Source organism: Leptinotarsa decemlineata, unplaced genomic scaffold (genome assembly GCF_025532065.1).
Source record: "Leptinotarsa decemlineata unplaced genomic scaffold, Ldec_3_MD MMD2_tig00003335_RagTag_RagTag, whole genome shotgun sequence".
In the NCBI taxonomy this organism is placed as follows: domain Eukaryota; kingdom Metazoa; phylum Arthropoda; class Insecta; order Coleoptera; family Chrysomelidae; genus Leptinotarsa; species Leptinotarsa decemlineata.
The window spans coordinates 3,758,974-3,774,233 of NW_027412587.1; the positions used below are offsets into that span (position 1 = coordinate 3,758,974).

General features: G+C 32.7%; 1 protein-coding gene across 7 annotated transcripts in view; it reads left to right on the plus strand.

The window, feature by feature from the left end:
- LOC111505218 (uncharacterized) overlaps positions 1 to 13,768 on the plus strand; it is a 110,621-nt gene extending 96,853 nt beyond the window's left edge. For 4 of the 7 annotated variants that reach the window (XM_074177961.1, XM_074177960.1, XM_074177962.1 and 1 more), the window contains 5 exons: positions 1,886 to 2,174; positions 3,103 to 3,126; positions 7,110 to 7,430; positions 11,787 to 11,860; positions 12,880 to 13,768. In XM_074177961.1, coding sequence (XP_074034062.1) covers positions 1,886 to 2,174; positions 3,103 to 3,126; positions 7,110 to 7,430; positions 11,787 to 11,860; positions 12,880 to 13,066 — 895 coding nt within the window. In that variant the 3' untranslated portion in view covers positions 13,067 to 13,768. Of the gene's footprint in view, positions 1 to 1,885; positions 2,175 to 3,102; positions 3,127 to 7,109; positions 7,431 to 11,786; positions 11,861 to 12,355; positions 12,741 to 12,879 lie in introns of those variants that run through there. The other 3 variants (XM_074177965.1, XM_074177963.1, XM_074177966.1) reach the window with 3 other exon arrangements.
- Positions 13,769 to 15,260: the final 1,492 nt, after the last annotated feature.

Sequence of the window (15,260 nt, forward strand, 5' to 3'; positions counted from 1 at the left end):
TCCTTGTGTAAATGAATCGACAATGTTAACATTCTAATTCTTTTGAATTTATTGACTAAATTGGACATGCTAGAAGAAGCTACTGTATAGTGAAACACTTACGATTTTGTAACTGTTTTGTAATAACTTGCAATAAGGTTTTGTTCAATGATATTATTTCAAAAAACCATATATTTTTTTCTGTTCAATATACTCTTCAACTTTGTACCAGAATTTAAAAAAACAATATTTTTTTCTATAAAATAACTCAATACTGTTATGTAAAAACTTGCAATAAGATTTTGTTCAATGATATTATTTCAATAAACCTTATAATTTTTTCTGTTCAATATGCTCTTCAACTTTGTACCAGAATTCAGAAAACAATATTTTTTTTCTATTAAATAACTCAGTAAAACTTTGTCAGTGGTCCTGTTTATTTATATTTGCTTACATAAATTATTGGATTTTTGAAAAATTATCTTTTTTGACTTGCAGGAACTGTGCAGGAACTGTGCAGTTCCTGCACTTGCAGGAACTGACAAGTTCCTGCAAGTGCAGAAACTTGTCAGTTCCTGCTACTTTCATATTTTTTTATTTCCATAAAACTGCAGTATCGGAAATTGTCGATTTAAGATACCTACTAAGAAAAATGTATGAACAAAAAATAAATATCTAAAGACATGACATTAATAACTTGATAGATAGGATTTGGCCTAAAATGAATCTATTAAAAACACTTTTTCCTCACCAGAACGAAAATGCTGTCTCCTCGACGCCCGTTTCGCTAACTAAGTTAGCATCATCAGGAGATAACAAGTGCTTTCAATAAATACTTTACTATCTCGTTTCGAATGAATATAGAAATAGCTTGTGATGCAATGTTTGGAACCTTTGGTGTAGTAATCAATGTTACTGGATATTACTGGAGTTTTTTCCCCAACCCCAAACCGTTATTTTAACACCTCGACACATGTTTCGATCAACAAGTGATCATCTTCAAGAGGAAGATCAAACTAATCATACTTACAAGCTATTCTTGCAAATTGTAAAATTAATTTAAGACACTCAAGACGCAGTTACCTAGAATAGGTATCTATGGTATAAATAAGAATAGCTTTTTAAGTATGATTAGTTTGATCTTCCTCTTGAAGATGATCACTTGTTGATCGAAACATGTGTCGAGGTGTTAAAATAACGGTTTAGTGTTGGGAAAAAACTCCAGTAATATTTATAAAAATAGCTAACGAATAAAATGGTTTTTATTTAAAAAATCTTTCTTTTAAATTTACACTATAAATTGATATTCTGTATTCATGATTTTTTATAATAATCTTCGTACCACTTGACAATACTTTGAGGAGAACGTTAGTAGCACTATTTCAGGATATTTATTTCAAATATCACAAAAATAATTGTTCTTTTCACATAAATGATTAATCTTTTTAAATGGTATGTAAATAGAAACCACTAGAAACAAAATTTAATTTGCATACTTTATTGAGCATACAACTCACTCGGCTCAAATTGTTCGAGTGTTTTGTAAATTAGATTATTGAGTTTCAACTTGATGTTATACAGTTAGGAGTCGTTCAATATTAATTGACTTATTAGCTATGTTCACCATTAATGTCGTATTCATACTATTTAGTTCTTATTCGAGTGCTACTTTTCAGTCAATGGAATCTTGGGAATGAAATAGTGGAGGAACTTAGATATTTTCATTGAAATTGTCATTAAGACGATCAACAATAACATGTTTGCTGTTTCTTTTGGTAGGGCGTTTCTAGGTATTTTCTGATATAGGTTGAACATCAAAAAACATTAGTGTGTCGCTCAAATGTCCCCTTCACTACATTTTGATTTTTCCACACACTGTTTCACCCAATGTATATCTTTTTTTCAGTACCCCATCGAGATCGCGACTCCTTTCCGCCCGAACGTCCACTCCGAATTCCTCGTCGATGGCCGACTCCCCCAGGTCCTTGGAAAGCCGCTTGACGAGGGTGGGCCGCCCTTCGGCAACCAGCAGCCCAGTCAGGCATTCGAGAGTCAGCAATCTGTCTTCGGTAGCTGCGGCAGGCTATGATTCTGACGATTCCATCAGGTTAGATCGAACCAATCACAAGGCCATCAAGCAGGACATCGTCAGCATCAAGACGATGCTGTTGAAGTTGAGGAGAGTTCTTAATGAGGTAAGGCGTTTTTTTATTGGAATTTGGGAATAAATTATTACTGATAAAAGACGTCTCTGCATTGAATCAACTCAATATGAACAGTGTCAAGGTAGAAATAGTTAAAAAGTTCAACTTTTGTTTATTGTGGAAACATTTTTCTATGTTTTCAAAAATGCCTTGTCAAGACAGTGATGTTTTCTGAATTCATCAATAACCCTTACAGAGTTCCACATCCACCACTTATTTCTCTGGTGATTTTACACAGTGTGGTTTCTTCTAATTAATTTTATAATAATTTTAACGTTAAATAACAGCTTTGAAAAATCACAATATTTAGTGGGATCAGATGAGAAGCAAAAAAAATTTAATACATTTCTAAAATAGTTCTTTTTGTGAATATAAAAAATGGTGACACAATCAATGTTGTTTTTATGAAATGTTGACCAAGTTTATCAACGTTCCTCCCGACAAATATTTTTTATCTTCAGTCTAAGAAGGCTGAGTCAACAATTCCTTGAAACCTAACTTCAACAGGTCTCATTTCATATCAAAATAATTTTTTTTATATTTTTTATAAATTCAAATGACTTTATATTTAATTTGAAAGGTTTTTATGTGATTTGATTTTATGATACATAGTCATATCAATCAAAATTAATAGTGAAACAGATATTTCTCAATTGTCCATATTTAAGTTTTGTCAAGTGAATGAAAAAGAATGAACAGTGAATTTATGTTACAAAAAAATTTTTAGTTTAAGTTTTCCGTTGGTTGTAGTAACAACAATTTTTATATTCATTTAGTGTTTTTATTTTGTAAAGATTTCAGTTCTTTCTTTGAGAGTATTTGTTTTTGTTGGTAATTGTGGTGTTTTCCTTTTTTTGTGTTTGTGATTTTTTTTTAATTATTATTTTTTGCATATTTTCTCATTTTCGTTTGGCATCAGACAGCCGAAGAAGAATTGATGAGGGTGAGTATTATTTGATTTTTATATTTTGTTCCATAAGAGTTCTGCTTGTTTTTGTTTCACACTATTAAAAACTTTTTCCCACACCAGAACAAATGTTTCTCAATGCAAACCAAGTTATCATCATCAAGAGATGACCTAGACTAAATTTAATGAATATCTTATTTGTGACTAACCAAAAAGGAAATGAATGTCAATTATCCAACTTCAAACATATTAACTCACTGACGAATATATCTACACTTTTCGAAAGAGTAATGACTAACTGACTAATATTGTTCTTCACAAATTTCTGTATGTTTTATAATCACCAACATGGCTATCTGTAAAATAGGTCTATTGAAACAGTTTTAATTCACTTCCGTAATGAAATTGTATAATCGATGGAGAAGAGAGATCTGGCCTGCGGAATTTTCCTTGATTTGCGCAAGGGCTTTGATTGTATAGATCAGGGGTCTCCAAACTACGGCCCGCGGGCCAAATTCGGCCCGTCAGTGTCATCAATCCGGCCCGCGACAGCCAATGATTTACTGTCATCAATCTGGCCCGCGACAGCCAATGATTACCTAATTGTTGTTACTATTGCTGTGATAAGTTGAAGAAGAAAACAGAATGATAATCACTTGGTTTCATTTACTTGCAAGGTAAAAGTTAACGACAGAAATGATTACAAAGAAGACTTAACTGAAGTATCTAAGTTTAAGCATAGTAATAACTAACAAATATTTGAAATGAATCACAGTAAAACAAAAACACTAATGAGATTTATGTAATTGTGATTTTCCACCGACAATACTTTGTAGTTGTGGATCAATGTCACTTGTACCAATTATCAAAAGAGATTTAAGATGCTCATCGGTTAATTGAGATCTGTAAACATTCTTTGTGTACTTCACCTTGGAAAACGTTTTCTCACACAAGTAAGTAGTACCAAAAACAGAAAACAACCCACGAGCAAATTTATGCAAATTATCAACTTGTTCCACTGGAAAACTCTTATAAAATTCCAACATAGATGAATTTTGATATTTGTTCTTAAGCATATCACTGCACCGTAAATCAATAATTTCCATTTGAACTTCCGGAGCCAGGGTTTCAATGTCAGAATCAAAAGGATCTTGAAAAAGCTTAATTTCATTCGCAATGACATCAAAATCTGAAAAACGAGTATCAAAATTTATTTTCAAAGCACTCAAAGTTTCGATTGCAAAATTGACGGGAAAATCAGTCTCTGTAGTGTGGCTGAATATTTCACATGTTTCAAAATGTGTGAAACATTTTTTACGTAATTGCGATTGAAATAGTATTATTATTTTCTGTCTGAAGGATTTGATATTGGTGTATAAATCAGGGAGAAGCTGATTTTCTCCTTGCAATCTCAAATTCAGTTCGTTCATATGATTTGTCAAATCGACATAGAAAGGTAACTTTCACATCCATTCACTATTTTCTAAATCGGCAAAAGGGCGCTGCTCCTCATTTAAAAAAATTTTGATCTCTGCTCGAAGTTCAAAAAAGCGCTTAAGGACTTTTCCGCAACTAAGCCAGCGTACGGCAGTATGATATGGTAAATCATTTTCTCCAATCTGTTGAATAAACTCGCGGAATTGTCGGTGATTCAGCCCAGTGGATCTGATGAAGTTAACAACTGATATGACTGGTTTTAGAACTTCAGACATATCCAAACATTTTCCGCACAAGGACTGTTGATAAATGATACAATGTAAGACTAATGGTTTTGAACCACCATCATTTTCTACAGCCTTTGACACAAGTGCAACCACTCCTTTATTTTTACCATACATATTTTTGCCTCCATCAGTTGTTACAGATTTCAAATTTCTCCATCGAAGGTTCTTTTTATTAATGGCATTTTCAACTCCCTTAAAAATATCTGCCCCAGTTGTCGTGCCGTGAATACTATCAATATCAAGAAGTTCTTCATACACTTCATAGCTTTTATCTACTCCGCGAATAAAAATCAACACCTGAGCAGTATCTGACACATCCGTTGACTCATCCAATGCTAGAGAAAACCACTCATGATGTCCATTTTCGTCAGACACTTGAACTGATATATTTTCTGCGATGTCTTGCAACCTCCGAGCCACGGTGTTTGCTGACAAACTGACACTTTTAAATAAATTTATTTTTTCCGGACATATTTCTTCGGCTATTGCAATCAAGCATTCTTTTCTCATTTCTCCATCGGTGAATGGTTTGCCACGTTTTCCGATTTCAAGAGTCACACGAAAGCTGGCGCGAGTTGCAGACTCTTGTTCAGTATTCGCTTTGGTAAACAAAGATTGCTGCGATTTGAGTCCGCGTTTCAAAGCTTCAAATTTTTCCTTCCGCAAACTTCTTGTATACTTGGAGTAACTTTGAAGATGTTTCGATTCATAGTGTCATTTAATGTTATAGTCTTTGAGAACAGCTATGGTTTCATTACAAACTTAACATAGCGCCTTATTACTGGACTCAATCACAAAATACTGAAAGTTTCATTTTTCTTGGAACGTTCTGCATTCACTGTCGATTTTTCGCTTCTTTTCCATACTAACAAATCACACATAAAAACAATAAGTCAAATCAAAATACTTTTATTGACGGATGTTACTTTATTTCACAATAGACAGTTTCGCTTCCTTCGCCTTTCCTACGCAGACTAACTCGCAGTTGCGCCGCTAGCCTTTTAATATGCAATTTTTACTGCCATCTCGAGGTGATCGGAATACACTAGCTAGAACCAGAACTTTCTCGAACCAACGCGGTAATTCCAAATATTTGATTACGCCTAACGCTACCTAGCGGGTAGCTGAAAAAGATGGTACATAGTACCACTACTCGCCACTAGATGTCGTTGTGTCACAATACACAATAATAATTGAAATGCAAAAAAAGCGTAAGTTTGTTTAGGTCATGCACTTTGCGACTACCCTTGTCTAGAAATATAGTTAAGGGCAGAAATTGGCCCTTGGAACAAACTGAAAAAATCATTATGGCCCGAAGGCTTCAAAGTTTGGAGACCCCTGGTATAGATCATGAGATTTTGTTAAGTAAACTCTCTGAATATGTAATTCCAGAAAACCCTTATTAGCTTGACTCATATTTGAAAACAGAAAGCAAAGGTAGAATTCTATCATAAAAATACAATAGTTAGATCAACGGTACTGGGAACCTCGGTGGGAGTGCCGCAGGGTAGTATTCTCGGCCCAATATTGTTTACTTTCATTAATAACATTAGTTACGCTGACCACACAAATCAAATATCCAATCATATAAGGAATCAAGAATGGTAGAGACGTGATAAAAAATCGAAGAATTTGGTGTGCACTATAATTTTCGAAGTAAGATACCTACTTTTAAAAGTTCAAATTTATTTTATTTCACATATCGCAGCATCAATTATTACAATTTCAATGTTGAAAATGTTTTAATTGTTCAAATTGGACTAGATTAGAGAAAACAATTTTGCAAATTGTGACGTATTATAGTTTTATGCAGAAAAACTTATTCTGTCAATGTTTTGTGTGTCATCTACGGTGGTGAAACTAAAACAACAAAGTATTTATACAAAGACAAAATATTATAAAAGAAATGAATATATTTATATACTTTCCACAAGAATTTCTTTTTCACTCTCTTTCAAAAATATTTTGCTCACCTCACTGTAGATGTTTGTTTAATGGGCGTTACATGTTTTTCTGAGTTGTTATAGACAGACCGTTTCCAAAATAAATTAATATTCTCAATCTCCTGTTTAATAAAAAGATGTCCCCAAACTGGGCTGTCTGGCAATACAGTAACGAATTATTAGTTGCTTGTTATGAAACCACAAAAAAATAATTATGGAAATGAGATTCGCTTGAGAACAGAGTAAGCCATTATATTTATATATAAACAACCCCTAGTTGTTAGGTGGGAATTTAACACTTCAATCCAGAAATTACTATGAAAATATTTTCATAGAATAATTTTATTTTCAGTCAGAAACTCACAACCCATTTGAAAGTCATCACTTGACGAATGGGATCTTCAACAGTCTATGTTTGGGGGATGGCGACCCCAGCTCACCGGCCATGACCTCAACAGAGGACAATGCCGCCAAGGCGCGATTTGAGGTAGCCGAGCTGCGCCGCCAAGTATTGTTCCTGCAGGGACAACTGGAAGACCGAGAAAAGACTGTGCAGTCTTTGCAGGAGCAGATGATCAAACTGAACAATGACAACTACCATGCAAACTTGGCGCCCGCTTCAACCATGTCTTGCGACAGTCAGACCTGCAACGCTGCCACTCAAACGGAAAGGGTGAGTTTTTCAGTTCACTTAGTCTTTGGAATTGAATGTGGATAATGCGACAGAATCATATAACTTTGAAATTGGAAATTTAAATACACACCATGGCTGCTCCTTGCCAAAACACAGTATGTAATAAATTAATAAACTGTTAGGTTAAAGGTAACAAAATTTGTGTATTTACTGAGTTTGTAGTATCCCATATCTCCGAAATCAGTAAATTGGGTAATTAATAGATCAGCTCTCAACATGCATACAAGCATGGTAGGTACAACTGTGTATACAGGGCTTTTCATGATGAGCGTTAATTAGCCGTTTCTAGCAAACTATTCAACGGATCAACCTGAAAATCCCACAGTATGCATAAGTCAATATGACCTACACGCCTAAAATATTTTAGACGAAGCGGCGTTGTCGCTTCTACTATAAAGTAGCGGCTTCTTTGATTTTTCAAATGGAACACCTCGTATATAATATCATATTATGATTCATTATCACTTTGTCAACAAATTCATATACTATTTCCCTATACCTATCTATTACCGTTTAGAAGATATAAATTAATTTCGATTTTTTTTTTACCAAACATGAACTTTTATAAATGCTGATAATCTTGAACTCTCTTGCACTAAAACGATCAAATTTGAAATGGAGTGGAGTGATACTATGAAGATCTTCACTCCGAGTCATATTTTCATTTGCCTCATACAAGGTCTTCAAAAAAATGCAGATACTTTGATCTCATGAAAAAATGAGTGGAACTCAATTTTTTCAAATGGAACACCCTGTATATTTCAACATTTTTGAGCTCTACATCCAATTTTAGATTAACTTTGTTCAGACAAATACTATTTCTATTTTGAACCGTTTTCGAGATAAACTGTTTCAAATGGAAATTGACATGGTTTCCTTGTTCATCACTCATTTTTGTAAAACAGGTTTCGTTTGATGTTTCTCAATTAGTCACAGATAATACAATGAAAAAATAATTATTAAAATACTCCTCAACCATCGAATGAAACTTCTCTTCAAACAATAGTTTTATTAACGCTGAAACACGAACTGAAAATAATAAATCCATAAATTAATGAGTTAATTTAATCGTCAGTGTATTTCAGAATATGTTCAAACACATCTCCACCTCTACTTAAACAAACATGTAATCTCTTCAAAAGATTGTCATGTGTAGCGCTTCTGATCAAGTCTGGAGTCAAACTATTGAAAGCAGTTGTAACTCTCGATTTCATATCTTCCATTGTTGTTATTGGAGTAGAGTAAACCATATTTTTAATGAAACCCCACACGAAATAATCTAATGGATTGCCATCTGCTGTTCTAGGAGGCCAACGAAAAGGTCCATTATTACCAATCCATTTGTCTTCGAAGATTTCGGTTAAAGCTTCGCTGACTGAATGAGAATTATGGGTTGGAGCACCATCCATTTGGTACCATACACGTTCTCTTCCTGATCTATTATTTAAATTCATTTGAATTCCATTCCTCAGTAAATCTTCATATTTTGATGCATTCAAATTATCATCATAAAACTCGATATAAAAAATTGACTCATTCTTTATGGCACAAAGTACATTGAATTGCCATCTTTCTTGAAAACCCCTTTGGCGGACATCATGGGGATTTTCTGGCGCCCAATAATGACTGTTGTGTCTATTGAAAACTCCATTTTTTGTGAACTTGGCCTCATCTGTCCATATGATATTGTCAAGGAAATGTTCATCCTCTTGAGTCTTGACAAGTAACCATTCGAAGAATTCCACTCTACAAGGTAAATCAGTCTCTTTCAAATGTTGGGACGCAGTAGAACTTATAGGGATGCCATTTATGCTTATTAAGAATTCGACAAATTGTCACATAGGGTATACCTATCTCCCTTTCAGCCTCATGCAGAAAAGCATTTGGAAATGCATGAAAGTATCCCAAAACTGTTATACCATTGTTATCATCATCCACTTTAGTCTTCTTACGAATGATTTTTGGACGAAAGGTTCCATTCAACCTACAGTTTTTAGTAGTCGAATTATCATATTATTATTCGGCTTCGGAAGTTGTGGATATCTTTCATGAAATACTCGGCATGTTCAACTTGTAATTCTATTGCACTCACCATAAATTATTGATAAATTCAAGAAATCTTCATTACTGTAACCTAATCTTGACATTATTCTATTATAATTGGTAGCTATCACAATCAGTCAAAACCACCAACGAAAGTCTGACGTTAAATAATTGGTTTATTTATTTTTCCAAAGCACACTATTGAAAAATATTGATGTGTACTGTTGTACGTTAGAGACCAATACCTCAATGTATACAAATTGTAACTTTTTCTAAGGTAGGTACATACCAATTTCGAATTGACTGATCTGAGACAGTTAAAAAAAAACTGGCTCAAAAAGAAATATTACTAAGTATAAAAAAAATGTTGAATATCCAAAATAAGTGATGAATTCAAAAAAACTAGCAAGAAAACCACGTCAGTTTCCGTTTGAAACAGTTTATCTCGAAAACGGTTCAAAATAGAAATAGTATTATCTGAACAAAGTGTTGATCTAAAATTGGATGTAGAGCTCAAAAATGTTTAAATATACAGGGTGTTCCATTTGAAAAAATTGAGTTCCACTCATTTTTTCATGAGATCAAAGTATCTGCATTTTTTTTGAAGACCCTGTATGAGGCAAATGAAAATATGACTCGGCGTGAAGATCCTCATAGTATCACTCCACTCCATTTCAAATTTGATCGTTTTAGTGCAAGAGAGTTCAAGATTATCAGCATTTATAAAAGTTCATGTTTGGTAAAAAAATATCGAAATTAATTTATATCTTCTAAACGGTAATAGATAGGTATAGGGAAATAGTATATGAATTTGTTGACAAAGTGATATTGAATCATAATGTGATATTATATACGGGGTGTTCCATTTGAAAAATCTAAGAAGCCGCTACTTTATAGTAGAAGCGACAACGCCGCTTCGTCTGAAATATTTTAGGCGTGTAGGTCATATTGATTTATGCATACTGTGAAATTTTCAGGTCGATCCGTTAAATAGTTTGTCAGAAACGGCTAATTAACGCTCATCATGAAAAGCCTTGCATAACCCATTCTTCATTTTCATGTTGGTTACTGTTTTTGGGCATTGAGTAGCCGAACTATCTAGAATACTCTTCCCATAAATACAATTCTTACATCTATTGATGGATGTTTGAATTGTATGTGCTTGTAAAAAGATGAGTTCTGTATTGCTACTTTTAAGCAATCTCTCCAATTCCTGTAAACAAAATTTCATCGTCTGTTTATAGATCACAAAAACATTAAATTTAAAATTCTTCTCAATCTCTCTTTAAATTCTTTCGAGGTTAATAGAGAATCTAGTAGTAGGTTAAGAATCTAAACAAGTGTATATAATCAGTTCGATAACGTATGCATAAAGGGTTTTTATATGTTTTGATCTAGTTTATTACTAACAGCTTTGTTCCTGATGAAATTGTTTCAACTGAAGACAATTAGAAAATTCATGCTAAAAATTTTGAGTAAATGATTAGACAAAATATCTGAAAATTACAGTAGGTATCTATAAATTCAGAAGTTTTTATTGGTAAAAGACGAAAGACTTGGGCAATTAATAAAAAAAAATGCATATTGAATTTATAATTGATTTTTAACACATTGTTTTTTTTCCAAATAATTCACAATCAACTAAAGATAAAAATATAGAATGAATAAGGTATTCAGGCCTTTCGGATATAATCTTTGATTTGGTCTCATTCGAAAATTCACAAAATGAATTATGTAATCTATAAACAGCACATTTTGAGTAAATGTTGAAAATTTATTCTTCAAACATCTGGACAATATCTCATAATTTGTTCATTTTCATATTCATTAATTTCTTTCATAAATCAGTGATATTTTGCAGGTAATAAATACATAGGAAAAATTAATTGCCAATTGGAAATATTCATTTTTGTAGCACAAAACTGGATATCTTACAAATATTGGAGAATCAATCAGTTCATTTATTGTTACCAAGCAGCAAAATCTCACTTTGAAAGGTTGGACTGCTTGTAGACCATTTAAGTGACTTTTTTCATCAAATCTTGGCCAAAAGATATTCGATTGCTTCCATTTAATTTCTCATCAAAGTTTAAAGATGAAAAGTTTTACAAACAGTCATCCATTCTCAGATTGATTAAAATGCTGTTGCTTCTTGAAAATCACTTGACCCAACACTTCAGGAGGTAATTAGTTTTGGTAATTGGTTCATTACCTTTTTCATTTTAAAATAATATTTCTCTTATACCTCTTATATCACATAGTTATTCCTCATCAAAGATTTTATCATTCAAGATTCGGCCAATATCTGCGGGTCCATCCCTACTAAATGGTTCTTCAGTTGATGGGAGTGCTGGGTCTCTAGTCAGGTAAACGGAAAGTGTTTGCTTTGCACATTATTCTCCAACTCATCACACTCATCAACGTATGTTTCGTCTCTTTTCTTCATTGCATGTATGTCTGAATGATAATATAAAAGTTTATAGGTTGTGGTTTCAAATTTGGAGTACTCGGAACTTTTCTGTGGAATAAATATATTTCAAATATTTTTTCGAATGCTTTTCTTCAAATTATGATAAAAGTTATTGTAATCTGTCAGTATATTTTTCGAACTTATATTTTAAAAATTGAAACAACCAAAATATGTATAGCCTGACTAGTATAAAGTTCTTTCGAAATATCTGTTTAATTGAAAAGTTCAGAACCAAATATAATTTTCTGATTTTTTCATCATTAAATATCGAAATTATTGAAATTTGCATATTCAATTTTTACTAACTTTTACTGTAGAACATATTTATTCTAATTCTGTTCTCCTTTTTTATGCTGCTTTTAATATTTGCATTCATCGGTTTGGACTGCAGCTTTAGAATTGGGAAGGTAGTATTTGCCGATTTTTTGTTTGGTGTTACCATCCTCTGTGCCGTCAATCTTTTGTGCATTCTGCATTTAATTTACTCCTGTACTTGTTGAAAAAATATTCTTGAATATCCCATTTTTCCTTTTATAAAAGTGTCATACCTTTCTCTTTCATAGATTTTTGTTCATCAAATGATCAAATTTTCAAGAGACTTCTATCTTTAAACGATTTGTCAAAGTGGCCTTAATTATTCAAATATTGTTCACATGTTATACCAGTACTTGTAATACTTTTTGTATTTTTCATGCTGCAATCCAGCAATTCCAGGTGAGACCTTTCATACTCAATGGAATGCAAAAAATACACTGTTGTCAAACGTCGAAAGCGAATTGTAGATTTTATCATTTGCAAAATATACATAAAAGTGTCATTTTTTCATTGAGATTTAATTTTTTATTGTTTCATAGTTAGCATCTATTGAATTTGCGTTTGATTTCTGAATAATGATTAAAGACGAAATTGTTGCAGTGTGAATGAACATTCACCATCTCGAAGATCTCGCCTGCCTTCGCAAGTGGATCCTTGTAGACGAACCACTTCAAGGCTATGGAGGCAACCGGGCGAGGCCCCGTCTCCCCCTCGCTATGCCAACAATTCAGTTTCGATCCTGAGGCGGGCCCATAGTCGTACTAGAACGCCTGCTTCCACATCGTGATATTAATTTTTGGTTAAGTATAGGTTAAAACATGCTACGAAAGAAGTACATTGAGAAAAACATTTTTTCGTAATTTTCATTTTTAATTATTTCTTGCCCTCTGATAATTTTGATACTCGGAAAATCAATAATTTTTTCATTTTGAATGTTGGGAAATACCTTCGAGAACGGGTTCGCTGTTTCAATAGGGAACTAACCACATTTGTAGTTTTCAAGTTATTTATTTCTTGAGAAAATTACACATATTTATTAAAATAGAGTATTATTTTAAATTAAACCCTTACAGTAAATGTTTACTAAGGACATTTTGCTGAATTCATAATGGTTTCCTCCCACATGTACTTCTTCATATCATTAGATTCCACTGTATTTTTATAGATATGTAATTATGAATAATGTTTTTGACTGTGATTTATTTTAGATAAATTTTTATTTTGTGTTCAACAATGTAGCGCAATCAAGAAATATTACTTGTAATTTCAAATATATGTTTTCTTATATTGTGGATATTTGCATAAAAAGAAACGTACAATATCTCCGAGATATATATTTTTGCTTAGATTATTGTTTCTATCAGAACAATTTCAATTACTTAAAAAATTGTGCAATATAATATTGTTGCTCCTTCCCGAGTATTACTAGCAGTAATTAGATTGTATTTATTGAGATAATTTGCTGTACAATAAAATTAATCATTTAGTAGTGTGGCATTTAATTCTTGTTGAAGCCCTCTCAAGTGCTTCGAACACAAATTTGTATTCTGTAGATCCGTAAGTAAAATGTATTTCATTCCTGTGAGCTTGAGTGCGTGGTATTGAACTATTGTGTTTGGGTCCACCGGATGCAACTTTCAACTCGAAACAACTGGATGCAACTTCAGAGTTCAGAGCCGCAGACTTCAACCCCTACCCTTTTTCGTTACTAGATGCTTTTTCATAACTTTAATCATTCAAGACACTGGAGAGAGTTCATGGCCTCAAACGTAACTCTCGTTTTGAGTAGAGTACGCCAAAAAAGAATCAAGTAGTGTTGGTTCAACCGACTACACCTTCTGAGTTTTGAACCTCCAGATATAACCTATTTGGAGCCATCGAACACCAATTTTGAGATCGAAGTCACCGATTGCAACTTTTAAATTCGGAGCGACCGAAAGCAACCGTTATTGTTTATAGTCATCCCATGAAAATTCTGAGGTGGAAATTTTCGAATGGAACGTTTGAGGTCGAAGCTACCGAATACAGCTGTCTGAACTGTCCAATGCAACTTTTGTGTTGAAGGCCTCCTAGTATAACTTTTGTGGTCGAATAAATTGAATGCAACTTTTATGTTAGAATCATTGAATTTTTTTTTGAGTTCGGAGCGGTAGAATGCAGTTTTTTGTTTGGAGCTGTTCCATGCAATATTTTTAATTCGGAACCGTCGAATGCAACTTTTTAAGTTCAGAGCCACCAAATACTGCTTTTGTGTGTTTGAGCCGTGAAATGCAGTTTTTATGTAGGAAGCCTGCGTCCTTTCGCACCGTTTCTGTCCCAAACTACAGTGTGCGAATTGTTTTTGGTTAAAATTGAATTTATTCTCGACTACCTACATTCAGAAAATTTAATAATAATAATCTTTATTAATCCCAACAAACAAGAATGTTTGTAACAGGGATAAAATTTAAAATAATGATTGAATAAATTATTTCAATATTAAATATCAGTTACATATACACACACATACATATATAAATATATACATTTTTGAATTATAATGGTAATTAAAAACAAAAAAATGTAATATGGAGATCAGAATTTCAATTAGAGGAAGAAAGCAGAAACTTTTTCAATTCCGATTTGAATTTTGTTTTTTGATTCATTTTTAATTTCTCTGGAAGATTATTATATATTTCAACTTCTTAATGAAATATTGATTTCTCCCCAAATTTTGAGCGATATGATTCAACTAGTAGTTTTTTTGTTTGTCTTGTATTATATAGTCATGGATAGTATTTATTTGATTGAATTCCAAATTCGAATGTTTGTGATTTTTTCTAACAGAATGAATGAAACAACAAATTCTCAATTGAAACATAGACTGAATATCTAAAAGATCACGTTGTATATATAAATTTGACGTAGGTTCAAGATATGGTAATTTGAATATACATTTTATTATTTTATTTTGCAGTCTCTTGAGAGGATTTATTATTGAT